Source organism: Mchenga conophoros, linkage group LG4 (assembly GCF_057382185.1).
Source record: "Mchenga conophoros isolate Kocher_MC1m ecotype Shallow Benthic linkage group LG4, M_conophoros_male_GT1.1, whole genome shotgun sequence".
NCBI lineage: Eukaryota > Metazoa > Chordata > Actinopteri > Cichliformes > Cichlidae > Mchenga > Mchenga conophoros.
This window is the reverse complement of record NC_140529.1, coordinates 38,198,165-38,214,450: the sequence shown is the minus strand read 5'-3', so window position 1 is coordinate 38,214,450 and position 16,286 is coordinate 38,198,165. Positions and strand designations below refer to the sequence as shown.

The window sequence follows — 16,286 nt, the reverse complement described above, 5'->3', positions numbered from 1 at the left end:
TGACGGCCTTTCCACCGCCAGAGTCCAAACTGGGGTTAAACTGGTCCTGATGAAGGACACCAGGTCACCCTGCTCTTTTTTAAGGTTGTGACTTTAAAGACTTAAAAGACCAATGAGAGGGTTTTTTTTCCTGCAGTCTGAGGTTCGAAGGTAACTTGGATTTTAAAAGGACAACAAACATGGTCACGTGACTGAACTGGGAGAACAGGATTTGTGTACAAAGAGCTGAATTGATGTAAGTTCTATGAATGCTGTGGTTTCTTTCTGGGGGAAAAAATTAAACTACAACAAACAACAATTTTGCATTTTTTGTATTCATTTAACAGGATGGATGACGTGTGAGGGGGCGGGGCTGAAACGTTTAATGAGAAACTGCTGAAGGGCTGAAAAATACTCCATTACAATTATTTGTTTCTCTGTGTTTAAAGATCTTTGAGACTGAATGATTAAATCTGATTTACATTCGTTTTAAAATGTTCAGCAGTCTGAGGGCAGAAACTGACCTTTACTCACATTATGAAGATGCTTTTATTCCTTCATGTGAAAAAGTCTTAACAGTGTTTGTATTCATTTATTTGGGACAAGTAATAATGAGAGCATCGGTTCAAAGAGCAGGGAGGATACAGGACTCAGTCACAGCTGAGCTGGAGACCTCATCCCTGATTGGACCTTTAAGAAACAAACTGTTAAATGACCCCAAGTGAGACGATGAACCTGTGGTTAAATAATAAATATTCAATTACTGATGAGTCGTGATTTTAAAGTCCTGTCAGAAAAACGGATCCTCTTTGAAACGTTGAGTTATTAAAGGGGAAAATACAGCTGCTGGTTATAAGAAGAGAAATCCTCATTTTCTGTGTTTAGGTTAAAATAATTACGCTGGTAAATGAAACCTGTTATTAATCTTATTACTTTAAAATAATCTGCAGATTAAATCTAGCAAATGCCCTCTGCTAACCTGAAGTAAGACGTTGACCACCGGGGGGCAGCGGTTTCCTGATCAGGGGATCTGAACGAGTCTGCTGACACTGCTCCATCGTGTGGTTAATGTTGGTATTACATGACTGTAACCTGGCCCAAGTTGAGGTTCAGTCCACCTTAAATACAGATGTTTGGGGCATGAGGTCAGCCTCAGTTTATTTACAAGGTTTTAAACAGGAGTTTACAAAAGGATCAGTCAGTTCTCACAAGTTTAAACTGTTCAATAAAAAAATGTACAAGTACAACAAATATGAAGTACTGGGTGAAATGCAGAGCTGCAGAGAAACAGGACTGTCAGTGAAAATGTGACGTTTGTAACTTTAAATGTGAGCTGTGCTGCTGACCAGACTCTCAGCTGCTGAGGCCAAAGGTGCAGTTGTGTTTATCCACAGAACGATTTCTTCTGATTTCTGAGAACATTCGACTTTAAATCCGTCATGTTTATCTGACAGCACTGATTCAAAGAGGATCAACTGAAAATCAATAAATTGTCACAGTGATCAGTCATCTCGTTTCAGCCAAATCTTAATTTACATCATTTTATCCTATAATTTGTTTCCTTTCTTTCCAGCGATCATTTAAAACTGAGGTCAGGGTTGAAAAGCTCAGCTTCATATGTTGCTGAGTGACATGGTTTAAAGAGCAAAGCTGCCAGTCTGTCAGCTGGAAACGTCTTTTTGATCAAATAACCCGAGTAAAGGTGTTCGAGTTATTTCTGCTGAAAGCAGGAGCAGGGCTTCTGATGCTGAGGGTGTCGCCACTTTGAGGAAGACCTTTGGATGTTTGCCATGAGGAGCTGAGACGTGTCCTGCTGGTGTTTCTACTGAAACCAGAAAAACAAGCATCACAGATCGACAGGTGTTCAAATTCAGGATGTTCAGACTTGAACCCTCTTTTTTAAACTGTGTCTGTGCTTCGTGTTCAGACTGATTTCACAGTTTCATCATTAATAACCAACGATGATTAATGATGAAACTGTGAAATCAGAGCAGCGATCATGTTATTAATGTGGGAGGCTCAAGAAACCGTGCGTGTAACTCGAACTCCTGTTTGTATGTTTACCTGAAGCTTCAGAGGTCAGCGTGAGTGGGCCGTGTCTGTCAGTGTGTGTCCCACTTTATTGTGCGTTGACGCTGTGATTGTTGTCGTCATCAACAACCTCCCGCGTGCTGATGTCTGATGGTTTCTGCGGTCGTTCACGCGCTGAGATCTACTGACCAGGGGGCTGGCTGTTACAGTTTTTTCTGAATGCTTAAACCCTAACTGTGATTCCTGTAGCACAATCTCTAAAACTATTCAGACTTATAGCAAAACCACTCACTGAGTTTGCAAAACTAAAAGCACAAAAACTGCTTTGCACTCAGTTTGCAATTTTGTAACACACACTTTGCAAAACTGTAGGCACAATTCACTGCACAACACTCAATTACCAAATTTCCAACACACTCCTAGCAAAAGTATACACATGTATGGCTATCATTAACACTAATTTGCCAACTGTCTGGCACACTTTCACATGTGAAAACTGTTTTAGATAATTAGTTCACTTTGCAATCAGCCTAAGCACTATAATACAGGTAAGCTGTGTGTGCGGAGTACAATGGAGGGAGCAGAAAGAGTGAGAAGTAGAGGAGGCCGAGGAAGAGGACGTGGAGGTGAAGAAGTAGGATGAAGAGGACGACAAGGACAAGGAGGAGCAAGAGGAAGACGAGGAAGGGGGGAGAGGAAGATGAGGAGGGGGGAGAGGAAGGGTAGGAAGAGTAAGAAATAGAATTGCTGATGACATCAGAGCTACAATAGTGGACCATGTAATCAACCGTGGAATGACCCTGAGGGTAGCTGGCCAACGGGTCCAGCCTAACTCGAGCCGCTACACTGTAGCAAGCATCATAAGGACATCTTGAAATGAGAATCGGTGAGTACAGTCACTTCGCACAAAGATTTGTAGCACTGCCATATGCCAATGAGAAACACACCAATACCATAGATGTAAAAATACTGAAATTGTTACTTTACAGAATTGCTAGATGACCAGATGCTGGGGCAGAGGAAGCATGTTCACTGCAGACCAAGTAACCCATAGAGTCATTATGGCGATTGCAAATAATCCTATACTTGGAAATAAACACTTGTGTTTGTTTTGATGTGTTTGAATAAACAGCAGTACTTGAAGTTTGGATCCCTCTATGCTTATGGATCTATGACAGAAGTATGAGCTCAAACTGACATAGCCTACCTTGTGCACAGAGGAAGCAAAAGCCAGATGTGTTTTGTATTCATACCATCAGTGTGCAGTTGGCGCATTGTGTGCTTAGTAGATGATGGCTTGTGTGTACTGTTTGATACGGAAACACCATTTTTACGAAGGTGTGAAGAGTTAATCTCGCTGTGTTTGCTTTTGCAAGAGAACTACAATGTTTTGATGATTGGGTGACAGGTTTTCTTATTTGTGTGAAGAGTTTTGCAAAATTAGCCAATAGTTACAAAAAATGTGCTTAAGCAATCAGAAAAAACTGTAAATTTGCGCGGACAGGAAATGCAGAGGGGCTGATGATGTCACGTGAAGCTGCTGAACGCTGCCACCTGCTGTCTGTAAATGTCATTGCACCCACCTGCCCCACTGTGATGTGTCTTTGTCCTGTGAGCTCATGTCTCCTCCGACCGTGGAGCGACTGATGCTCCCGTGAGTCTGGTCATGTGACATGTTGTATTTCGTCACTTCCTGCTCCTTCGGTCGAACCTGCATCCTCACATCAGTCTGACTAAAGCTGAAGTTTCCACATCACGCATGAACCGAGGCCCCAGATTAGCGAAGCCGTTAGTCCCGATAATCTCAGAGCAGTGGTGGAGTGTAACTGAGTACATTTACTCGAGTTTAATAGACTTTATTGAAGTACTATGTTATGCTCTGATTCTACTCAACGGTATTTCTGCATTTAAATATGTGACTTGTACTCCACACCACTTTACTTCTTATGAAGCTGAATGATTCTCCGAGTGGTGCACGACTCATCCAGACCATTAGAGTGAAATCCACTGATTAATCAGTAAATATGATCCAATAATAATCCACTCTGCCTAATGAGTCATTTTACTTTAACGGTATTTGAAGCTCAAGCTGCGAGCTGAAATGTTTACATTTGTAACACAAAGGAGGCTGCGTTACAGTGATTCCTGTGTGTGAGCGCTCACCAAGGCTGCATCCAGTGAAGCTTATGTCAAGCAAAGCCTTCACACGCAGGTTTGAGTCCACGTCAAGTAAACGGGGCGTCATGAACAGGACTGCTGCTCTTAAGTTAAAAAGAAAACGAAGTACAGTTAGTTTGTCTAAGAACGTGTTTCTACTTCATCTGCCAAGATTTGAGAGAAGCAGCAGAAAGCGAATGCTCCAAGCTAAAGTAACAACACCAAGAACCAACGAAACAAATACAAAAGCAGCAAAAGATGACGAGAGAATCAAAAAGATCACGAGGAGAAAAATCGGCCACAAAGGAAACTTCAGAGGATGTGAAACAATTAAAGTGACAAACCAAACAACTACAACGAAGCTCCAAATGAACGAGTGAAAAACAGGCTGAAGGCCTGAAAAAAATAAAAGACACAAACGACAAGAAATAGATACAAACTTACATCAGAGACGAGATGAAGCTGCAAAAATGATCATGAAAAGATGAAAAATAACAGCAAACAGCTGCAAAGAAAGACAAAACAACTGAAGACGCACAAACACATCCTAGTGAAATGCAAACAACTAAGACTCAAGAAGACAAGAGACAAACTGAGAAGACGTGAATTGTCCAAAGGATGACAAAGACGTCCAGGCCTGCTAGAAAAGACCAGAATAACCACAGAGACGCAAACTGCTGATGATGACATAACTACGAGACTTTTATCAGGATGTATTAAACAAAACTGACTCAGAAATAAAGACGAGTAATTCCAATTTCATTTTATATATTATTATTATTATTATTATTATTATTTGTTTATTTCTAAGTTTGGTGATTAAAACAAACCTGAGATGTGCTTTGCTTTATGATTAGCATTAAATTTAAAATTCAAACAGAAAACTATAATTCCCAAACTTCCTGAAGTCTGAAGCACAAAACTGACACCTGTACAGGTAACTTCAACCTGCGACCTTTACAAAGGTTTATTTACAGAAATGAACTTTGTTAAAGAAATGAGTCTGATTTAGTAAATCCTGATGGACATTCAGATGTTCTTAATGAGATTTGTCTATAAACAATAAATAAATAAATGAATTTTAAAAAGCAGTCGTCATCCCCAGCAAGCTGGGGGGGGGGGGGGGGGGGGGGGGGGGGAGTGGCCAAAAAACAAACAAGTTAACTGTTGTCTCTGAGAAATACCTGGAAACTAAATAACAATGAAACATGGGTAAATGTCATTCTTGGTGCTTCATAAAGAGATGATCAGTGCAGAAAATTCATGTCAAATATTCAGTTTTAAGTCAAATTTATTAATTCAGGAAGATCTTTGATCAACATGTATTTTGTAGAAAGACATGAGAACAAACTATATGCTGCAAAAAAATCAGACACAAGATTCAAACGAGCCGACGTGAAACTGAGTCACGTGAGTGGATCAGAAAACAAACAAACATGCAGGCCTGTGGTTGTTGTTGTTTATTAAAAGGCCTCGGCACTGTCAAACACACACTGGTCAAAATGCTAATGAAGTCGTGAATCCTCAAGATGGTATTGTCAGCATAAACAGTGCAGATGATGTTGTACGCAGGAGCAGGAAGTCCTTTCTTCAGCTAAAAGTGACACAGAGGTGAGGGCGACTGTAAACACTTGAATAGCTTTGATGTTGGATATCGACGCAGGCTCTGTGGTGCTCGTGGGGGGAAAGGAAGAGCTATCATCAGCTTCAAAACTGACTTTGCAGAATGAAGCTGGACAATATTTACTGTTGGAAACAGTGGAAAAACTAAGGCACCTATTATAGAACCACTACAAACTTCAATGAACTTGACTTAACGAATATACGGAGGGCCAGTGTAGCTCACAGTGTGACCACAGGCTGAATGTCTACTCCTCTGCACCTACAAATATGCTATTTAATAGTCCCCCAAAATAATGATCAATAACCTGTTTGATAAATATGTAATACTTTGATTCCTTAATATATTCTTAATCAGTGGTTAGAAAATCTGGTGAAGCAGATTGGATCCTGACATGATCAATGTTCATGTGCAGAGTGAATAACAGTGGGCCTGATGTTGATCCCTGTGGGACTCCTTAAAATGAAGCTAATCCTAGAGGATGATTTCTGTTCCCTTTAAACCGATTATCATCATCTTCACACAAAACATTTCTACCTTTTTATATATAGTTTGATCTTTTGTCCTTACAGGTCGGGTACAGGTTTGCTCCTCGTATGATCTCGTAAACGTCAGTGTGATCGGTAAATCCTGATTCTTCTTGTGTGGTTTTACTACAAACAGCCGTCGTCTCCCGTCTGATTAAACTTGTTGACACTTCTAATGTTCATTTCCTCCTTTTTCCATTTAATAATGGATCTGCGTCTGTAAGCTTTTCTGTCACTACGTTCACTCCTTGGAACTTTTACCATAAACGAGAAGAAACACTCATCTGTTTGTAACAGTCACCGCCCCCCTGGTAATCTGATTGGCTCTGAAGGCAGACGTCATTGATCGGATTACATTACTCTCCTCTTCCTCCACCAGCTGTCTGATTGGTTGTGCAGCTGTTAGCTGGGCCCACATTGCCGTCGGCTTTAAGAATCGCAGGTGGTGAATTTGAGCGTTCGGTGAACAGGCGCAGAGCTCCTCTGCAGATCAGCGTGAACCAGTAAAGCTGAAGAGGCCAGAGCAGGGCCGTCCCCAGGTTACACTGCCATGGGGCCACCAGGGGCACCCGGTACATCGGCATCGATGCATACCTGAAACACAAGGCAGGGGGCGCTGTGATCAAAGTTACACTGACATTTTAATACTTTTTTTATCAAACATTCCCTCGTGTCGAAGACGAATACTTAAAATTGTAAAACATCGAGAACTATTTTGAATGTTTCTGGTTGTGTCAGGTCATCATGGAGTTTTATAGCAGCGGCCTTATTTCTCTGAGGCCCCTCTGCTGGCTTCCAAAAGTTAGTCTGAACTATGAATCATGCAAAGCTGCGATGAGATGTGGCTCAGACATTCATGAACAACTCGAAGTCAGTTCAAACGCAAAAGATTTTAATACAAGAATAATTACACGACAGCGATTAGTCAATGACTAGAGTTCAGTTTCTCTGCAGTGTGACAACGAGTCATCTTAAAACATGTTTACGTTTTCTACATTAAGTCAAACGAGTCGAAGACAAGCAGAAAAAAGTTTTACATAAAAATATAATCTGTAAATTTCAAAGTTATTTGGAAGATTTGATCATTTATAAGATTTATAACTGGATAGAAAACAGATATTATTGGTTTTTGAGGTGAGCCAAACTGAAATATAAGTTAGACATTTAAAGAAAAATAAAATAAGTACTCTGATATTTTTAACCTTCAGAGAAAAAAGCAGCTAAAAAGTGTAAATCTTAACTTCTCACGACAGAAGAATCTTCAGTTTGTCTGATTCACAGTCACACAGCGTTCTGGATGTTTCTGAGGAGTCAGAAGATTCTCGCTCACAAAGATGAAAGATCAGAATCTTCTTTCACCGTCACGCTGCGGATGTTGTGGCTACAAGTTTTTACGTACTTGCACTGAACTACGTGTCCTTTGGGCCCGACGTCGAACACTGTAACGGTACTTGCACTGTAACGTGTTCGGCTCACGCGCCCTCAGCTCAGAGTAAACGGGCTCATTTTTTATTTGATTATGTTGAATTTTACAAATATCTTAAAATGAAGTCGAACTCATTTCATTTGATTTGCTACATAGTTTGGTTTTATAACACAAAGTAAAAGAAAGTTACGCTCAGCTCAGCCTCTGAAAGGTCGTGTTGCTGTTTGACAGTTTTTATGTGAAACCTGTTTTTCACTGAACACTGAGACACACACAAACCACGTCCACCTTTAAATTAACTGATAACTAAATGAGATATAAATCCTTATAGATCTGTAATGCTGGGTCATCTTTTCCACAATAAATCAATAAATGGCCAAGAAATATTTTTGTTTGTTTGTTTGTGTTGTTTTAGAAGACAAAGAGGAAAATCATTAAACAAATATTGATTCATTTTGGGGGCTTTTGTGTTTGCAGACAATCACTGTTGTTTTTGATCATTATTACAAAAGCAGAGGTGGGCGTGGCTTACCTGCCGTAGGCGTAGTACAGGTAAGGAAAGAGTAAGACCCGACAACCGAAGAAGGTGAGCAGCATGACGACGCCGTTCACTTTGTGCAGCAGCGTGTGCTGCTTCTTATACTGAAGACATCATCATCATCATCGTCATCATCATGAAGAGAAACGAGACAGAAAACAAATAATTCACTTTAACAAATAATGACAGGAGACGTCAAACGTTGGTTCTGATTAGAGGTGGAAATGTTTCAGTCAGAGTTAATTATGTAACTGCTGATCTAATACTTAACATTCTGTATGTGCTTGAAATGATTTTAGAAGTCAGAGCTTTCATTAAACCAGTGTACTTTATTAAATGTGAGCTTTTTAAAGTCTATTTGCACAGGTGATAGAACACAAACGATTAGAAATCTGTAAAATAGAAATAAAGACAAGAGCGCTGTGTGAGTAACTACAGTGTGTTTTCTGTATTTTCACGGTGAAAAAACTGACCAGTGTGTCTCGCTGGGACGTGATGTGTTGTCCAGCACGTTATTAGAATATGTTGGTTTGCCAACAGCAGCTGGAAACGACAGTATTTACATTTTATATTGAAAAATGAAAACGGTTCCGGTTTAAAGCTGCAGTTATTTAACCACCTGAACTCTTTCATGGCATGCTTTTGTAATTTCTCTGTGATATTTGGGCTGATTGGGACCTGATGATGTAAAAACAAAGAATTACCAGATTTTATTTTTTTTTACCTGATTTTTGTTTCTGAGAAAACTGGGATCCATGTATGAGGAGGTTTGTTTTAAATTTCGATAGAGCGGTGGCAGTATGCTGTCCTCACAGGTGGACATCGGGCCCTTGTAGAGACAAATTCTGTATTTTGGTCTAAATAACCCAAAATGTGACGTCCACATATGTGGTCCTAGGAGGTTAAAGTGTAGACGACAGAATAAAAATGCTTTAGTTTAAAAAAGAAAAGAAAAAAAGAGACTATTTTATCCCAAATCAATTTTAAATTATCTGCTCCACAAGCATGGAGAGAGTCCCAATGAGCATGTGCAGAGAAAGCACAGTGCTCAGCTTTTCCTGATGTTAGAAATTATGGAGATTATAGATTATAGTCCCCCTCAGGTTTCCCCAGAATCAGTCTAAACATCAGCAGACTCATGCTGCTGAGGGAGACGGTGGATGGAGGCATATGCACTTAAAAAAGCAGCGGATCAATTTAGTGTTTAGATTATTACACATTTGGTGCCAGGACAGAGATTATATAATCCAGAATAAACTCAAATGTGTTTCTGAAGTGGGTCAGGGAGACGATACACTACACATGCTCATGATTTTAATAGCCGTGCTGCAGAACAGAGAGAAATATAAAACATCCTCATCCTTGAACTTCTATACTTAGAAAACAAATAGTTTGCTCAGCGCTCCAAATGTGAAGGAAGCAAACGGGGTTCACGGTCAGACTGTCAGGGTGAGGACGAGGCGCCATCACAGCAACGCCCCCAGTTATAACCCGACACACTGACTGAGTGTGTAACTAAAACGTAGATTAATGAATCAATGAGTAAATTATTTAATGAATAAAAAACCAGCCTGGTTCTGCCGCAGGTTTCTTCCTGTTGAAAGAGAGTGTTTCCAAGCGCTTGCTCATAGGGGGTCATATGATTGTTGGGTCTTTACCCTAAAGCCCCCTGAGACGGCTGCTGTTGTGACTTGGTGCTATATAAATGAAATGAAATTGAAATGAATAGTCCAGTGTAGACTGGCGACCTGTCCAGGGTGTACCCTGCCTCTACAAACAGCTGGGATAGGCTCAGCCCCCCCGCGGCGAACGACAAGCGGACGAGAATGGGTGGATGGATAGTCCAGTGTGGTGGTAGAGAGATGAAAGAAAGAAGGAGAATGGAAGGACACCGAAAAGTGCTGAGAACAAATGATATACAAGTGACTAAACTAAAGAAATGCTCAAGCAGCCAGTGCAGCACGATGATGGCTGCTGGTCACTCAAACACGAGCCACCATTCGCCAATCTTTCACTCCTTCACATCTTCTAAAGGCAAAAAGGAGCCGGTTCATTTTCCACATCTGTGATTCTTTCCTGCCCATTTCCTTTGGGAAAGTTCTCCATGATGAACTCTGAATGTCCTTCTGGTTTCCAAGTCCTCTCTAAGGGCTCACACTTGTTTTCGCTTACGTTTGTATCAGAGGTGACCCGTCCCTCAGCCTCGTCCCTGTAGGAGCTGACTTTCCCTTCAGTGTCCGGCACCGTGGCTTCAGTGTCTTTTGCGTGGACACCCTGATCTCTGACTCACCCTCCTGGGTCCTCATGTGCTCCGCTAATAAAAGCATCCGTGCTCGTGCTAGCGTCAGCTGCTTGTGGTTTTAGTGTCTCTTTAGAACGAGGAGTTTTCTGATTTTCTCGACTGAGCATCAAGGTTTCACATCCAAGCAGCAGCCTGCTTGTCTTAATGTTAACGTATAAAGTTGGTTTCTATTGGAACGTTTGACGTCATGTGTTTTCTTAAATCAATCAATAAATCTGTTTGATCTTTTTTTTTGGTAGTCCAGATCAATACTGAACACTGAATGAGTTTAGGTATCTGACACACACACACACACACACACTTTCACTGACTAGCCGTGTACTCTAACCGTCAGAGATGAAAGCCTAACCATAACTAACTGTAACCCTGACACTAAAACCACATTTAAGCATCAAAAATGTCTTCAAACTCGTGGGAGCTGGTTTTGGTCCCCATAAGTATAGTAGACAACTCATAAAGATGTCTAAATATGCACACACACACACACACACACACAAGTAAAAGGTTGGAGGGAGGCGGATTACCTGGATCAGGACTTTCCCCAGAGAGACGGACGGGGTGCTGAGCTCAGCCAGAAACAAGACGCCCTGGAAGTAATCACCTTTACCCTGCCTCCACAGCTGACACACACACAGGAAGGAGAAACTGTAATTTAATGTACACATGTTTTACTATAATAACAGACTGTACAAAGACGATGGATGTAGCCACCATGATGTCACCCTCACACTGGAAACCCCGCAGTGTTAGCATTTTGGAGGTGATCACATTTGGACCACAGGGTCTCAAGAGCGCTAAGTTAGCAGCTAATTCTAGCTAGCTTGGTTATCATAAACTGTATGGGAGCATCACACAGATATTTGCCAATAACAGTCAAGTTACATCCGAATAAAATCTTAGAATTCCACCTAAACTGGAGCTCAGCCTCAGACGGTCTGTTAGTACAGCAGCCTCACAGCAGACGTATTCTCAGTCAGATCATTAAAAATGCTCCCAAAGGCCCCAACAGCTTAAACATGGTCTAGAGGTCCAGTTCAGGGACTTCAGTTAGCTGCAGATACAGCCAAAGAGGCCACGCCCCTAAACTTTAAGCCTTAATACGTTTTAAACAGTTTTTATAAAGGAGCAAATGATCTGTTGAGACTAAAGTTTTTCGTAGCACTCATTGCCACTCGCTGGGACCTCCAGTGGATGTCAGAGGAACTGCAGCTTTTGGCACTTCAGAGTTTGTTTGAACCTCAACAAGCTGAGTCCTACTTCCTGGGGGTTTTAGCTCCAAAATGACTCCATGTTTTATTCAGTAAGACCTGAAACGAGCGACTGCCACCATCAGTTCATCAGGAAAGTGTTCACTAAGCTCAGACAGATGAGCTGAAGGTTAATTTTCTCATAGACTTCTATTCATGAGTCGCCCAGAGAACAAATGCAAAGGTGTCCATCTTTGTGTACAGTCTATGATCAGGGTGGATGTGTCACTGTCAATGTTTGCTGTTGTCATAGTTACCAGAGAGGCGGGGAAGCAGAAGGTCACCATGAAGATGTGGTGCAGCACCATGAGGAACTCCCTGCGCAGGTAACCAATCACAGTGGCTCCCATCAACCCAACGCTTTGGCCCGCCTCCTCGTGACCTTTGACCTGCAGCTTGTGCCGGTAACACAGAAACATGGCGTAGATGTCGTAGGCAAAGTAAGGCGTGGCAAATAAGATGTAGGCATCAGTCAGCCAATGTCTGAGCAGAGAGGAGATGGAGAGAGGCTGAAGCAGCGTCATTACTTTGATCTCAGATTTAAGACATCAGGTTCATTTAGGCCAGAAACATCCAAGACACCGCCCTGTGCTCCAGTTTAACATTATCTGACCCATACATCCACCCGGGCCTCCTCCCTGCACTCACTTCATGGCTCCAACACTTTGTCACCTGACTTCCTTTACTGCAGTAAGCATGGGCATCCACTAGTGGGCGCTGTCACACTGAAATGCAAGTAGAAGAAGCTGCAGTTCAGACATAAAATGTCTGAGCCTCTTTGGGCACCTTTTCCTCCGTCTTCTAAGCAGGTGTCCACAAATGAATAATTAAAACAATCATTTAGATCTGATTAGACTCCCAGACTCTAAAACAAACTGCACCTGCGTGTTCAGCTGTCCTTCTCTTCTTATTTCCAACTCTAGATTTTCTGTCTTGGAGTCTTCTAAAGCAGCTTTGCACGAATCACACTTAAAAATAATCCTTCTTTGTCTCACACTGGAGCCTCTCAGGTCATCCTGAAACTAGTTTTTCCTCCCTGTGAGAGACCTGTCTTTTGATTGGCTGCCCCTCATACACAGCATGTGGGTGAGGCTTCTGTATTATCCCAACTTTGTGACATCACACTGATCCAACAGTTAGAAAAAAGAGCTTTTGTCATTACTGTGCATGCTGTAACGTGCGGTGGAGAGCGAATCAGCAACGGCTTCTGACTTTCCAGAAGTACTCATTTATTTAAAGTATCAAAAATAAAAGTACCACCTCTACCACACATTTCCTGAGAGCACACTAGCCCACGTACACACAGAAGAATCCATCGCAGAGAGACTGCGAAGAAGAACAAAATGGGGGCGTCGCCATGTGGCGACACACTGCATTACAACAGCAACTGTTATAATACACTGAGCTCATGGTCATGTTTAATATGAGCATCAGGAGCAACAGGAGATGTGATGGAAACAAGGAGAACAACATTTATTATGTGGCTCCATCCGTCCACGCCGACCTCCACCCTGCATGGACAACCAGCAGCACCTTTTCCAAAATCACCCTGATACTCCTGATACTCCTGATACGTGTGAGTGGATGAAAAGCTCAGCTGCGCAGGCAGGAGCCTGAAGGCTGAATTGTCAGAAGTGTATTGGAGGTTTTTAGGATACTTTTACTGTGGTAAAGCACTGAAACGCTTCCTTCTTTCCTATTTTTGAGGTAAAAATGTATTTTCTAAACTGAACTTGCTGCTGAGCTGTAGGTGTACGAACTCCCAGAGTTCCTTGCTGCTTGTGGAGCGTTGTGATTTGATAAGCAAATGCAGCTCAGACTCAGATTCAAACCTTTGCTCCACTTTGACTGGGAAATGAGAAACCAGCTGACCACCACGGCGCTCCGCTGTCGTCCCTCTGCTCCTGGACAGAGTTTCATTTCCCATCATGCTCAGCGTGCAGGATTAGTCTCAGACTGAAATAACCCTGCTGCTGCTGCACATTAGGCTCAGATTGTTAATGAGATTATCGGCTGAGCTTTGCTTCATACTGAATCCTCACACTGAGGCTGAGGGCTTTACCTTTTCTATGCAGCAGCAGAAAAAAAGCTTTAAATATATTTTTATTCCTGGATAAAATAATAATTTTCTTTGGGAGAATTCAGCTGAATGTTAAAATCAAAAATGTCTAAATTCAAAATAATCTGGGAGCAAATTTTGATGAGAAAAGAATACATAACAATGACACTGCTGATAAATGGACCACAAAGAGGGAAGGTTTAATTGTATGAAGGTAAAATGATGAAGAGACAATAAGAACCAGAGGAGTCCTCACCGGTCCTCGATGACGTCCCTGCAGGACGCGATGATGATGCATCCGGCTGAGGAGGCCATGATGGACTGGATGGATGACACCAGGCTGAGAACACAAGCAAGATAATAATCAAAGCAGCTGAAACAAGAGAAACAAACAGCTGAACTTTAACTGGACATGTGTCGTATGTTTGCGTGATGCATCTAAATCTTCAAAAAAAGAACTAAATAAAATAAAAGCTTCACATTTAGGTCTCATAAAGCATGCAAAGGCTCCAGCGAGGAGCTGTTTGAGGTGACAGCTTCCTTATTGTTGGAAAGTAAAACTAATACTCACATGGACACGTGAAGTCATTAAACCAGTTACAAACAGTGCAAAAGATACAACCACAGATACACAATAACTACAAAGAGACACAAAGTGATGAGGGACAGCAAACAAAAACAGTCTTGGTTCATCTGCAGCAGCTTCAGCTCACACACCGCCGGGTCAAACTGAGGTCAGGATAGGACTGGGACTCACTCACTTCTGGGGAGGTCATCCTCCGCAAGTCAAACTGCGTTTAAGAGAAAGACAAGTGTGATGTCCTCTGAAGTGTGTGTGTTCCTACCGTGTTGACACGACAGCGGCGTCCCCCTCGCTCCATCCCATCAGCTGTTTGAGAGCCTGTTTGGACAGGAGGAAGAGTCCTGGGAAGAAGACGGACCCGGCAGCCACGAGGCCCCACATGGCAACACACTTCTCAGAAGTGTGCACGTGTGTGTGTGTGTGGCTTTACTCTCCCGCTCCCGTGGATGTGGGAGGTTAGGAGAGCACGGGTTGGTAGGAGTGGTTTGGGGGAGGAGCCTCCTGCTGCCACCTGTCAGAGGTGTGGTGATGGGAGAGGATCTGCAGGCCGGGTCAGCAGAAAGCAGGTTCCCTCCAGCTTATTCATGTCATTTGATTATTTGCAAATCAGTGTGAAATACGAGCAACGCTTTATTCACAGGCGGGCCCTCATCTCGAGGAACGTCCTCGTAATCTGCTCAGAGTAACTAGGAGCACCAAGGGACATAAAAATACATTTCAAATTAAAAGTCAAGGCTGAGTTTGCCCCCACCACCGTGGGTGTGTGGGTTCCTCCCACAGTCACCTGCAGTTAGTGGGGTCAGGTTAACTGGTGCCTGTGAACGGTTGTTAGCTGGAGACCGGACCCCCGCCTCTCGCTCTGGATGGAAGTTTAAAGGAATTAAAGTATTACTAAGTTATTTTGCACATTTTGTAGTAAAAATAAATTTGGATTTGAATGTTTGCTTCTCTTATTTTGAGACTCTGAGTTCTCCATAGAAGTTAGATTTTCTGAATGTGATGCTTTCATCATCATTAATCAAAACTGAACTACAAGCTTGGACGTCACTTTGTTTTATAGATAATAATGAAGAAATAGTTTTCTTTTCATTAGAAGTAAAACGATGTGACATTAGCCTGAAAAAAGTGAAATCCCACTTGAATTACATGTTGTGTACTCACAGGGAGATAAAGTCAGTTATTATAAATGAAAGTGTGCACGTCTTCATTTTGTGATGTTCATGTGAGAAGTTCTTAAACACCAGATGCAGATCAATCAAACAGCAGCAGCTGAACGAGTGATTTGACTTCATTAAAAACCATCAGTGCTGCAGTATTAAAACACTGCTGACACACAAACTGAAGCCAAATCTGAACCAATCTGACGTCCGTCTGCTGCGACTGTAGAAGCTCCAGCAGGAAATACAAACACGTTCCTGTTATCACCGTTTAATGAATGATGAAGCATTTAGTCATTTTTAACACTCTGATGCAAACTCTTTAGTTTGACATGAATGACTCCAACACCGGTGCAGGGCAGGTAGATGTAAAGCAGAGAGGGCGGAGCTTTCAGGGCTGTGGTATCGGCCTAAAGGTTAAAGTTCAAAGTCTGTTTCCCTGAGTTATCCCATATTTGTCTGAAGGAGCAGATAAGAGACTGGCAATGTTTAACTTTTTCTTATTTTAGTCGATTTGTGATGATTATGGATATACGAGCCTCAGTTATTCAACCATAACTGGGGCACAACAGGCCGAGCACGTTTAAGGAGTTTATAGCTGGCGCCGAGTAAAGTTCATGAAACTAGAAACGAGAGGCGATTTATTTTACTGCCAGACT

The 16,286-nt window shown here is 42.0% G+C and overlaps 1 protein-coding gene across 2 annotated transcripts; it reads right to left on the bottom strand.

Annotated features, from left to right (window-relative positions):
• Window positions 1-5,446: 5,446 nt before the first annotated feature.
• tlcd3ba (TLC domain containing 3Ba) lies at window positions 5,447-14,968 on the bottom strand. 2 transcript variants are annotated; one of them, XM_085272291.1, is made up of 6 exons: window positions 14,733-14,968; window positions 14,144-14,227; window positions 12,086-12,311; window positions 11,106-11,201; window positions 8,274-8,383; window positions 5,447-6,909 (listed from the first exon to the last, which is right to left on the bottom strand). In XM_085272291.1, the coding sequence occupies exons 1-6, from the start codon at window positions 14,849-14,851 to the stop codon at window positions 6,672-6,674; spliced, it is 873 nt and encodes a 290-aa protein (XP_085128417.1). In that variant the 5' UTR covers window positions 14,852-14,968; the 3' UTR covers window positions 5,447-6,671. The 2 variants fall into 2 exon arrangements, with proteins under 2 accessions (XP_085128417.1, XP_085128418.1); XM_085272292.1 differs by having other exon boundaries at window positions 12,086-12,223; window positions 14,733-14,902.
• Between the last annotated feature and the right edge of the window lie 1,318 nt (window positions 14,969-16,286).

Bases quoted from the DNA above. Each gene is read 5' to 3' on its own strand.
- tlcd3ba (XM_085272291.1), bottom strand. From the start codon at position 14,851: ATGTGGGGCCTCGTGGCTGCCGGGTCCGTCTTCTTCCCAGGACTCTTC. The intron at 14,228-14,732 runs GTAGGAACACAC...TTGTGTTCTCAG, and splicing joins GCCGCTGTCGTGTCAACACG to CCTGGTGTCATCCATCCAGT. The intron at 6,910-8,273 runs GTAAGCCACGCC...CTTGTGTTTCAG, and splicing joins CTGTACTACGCCTACGGCAG to GTATGCATCGATGCCGATGT.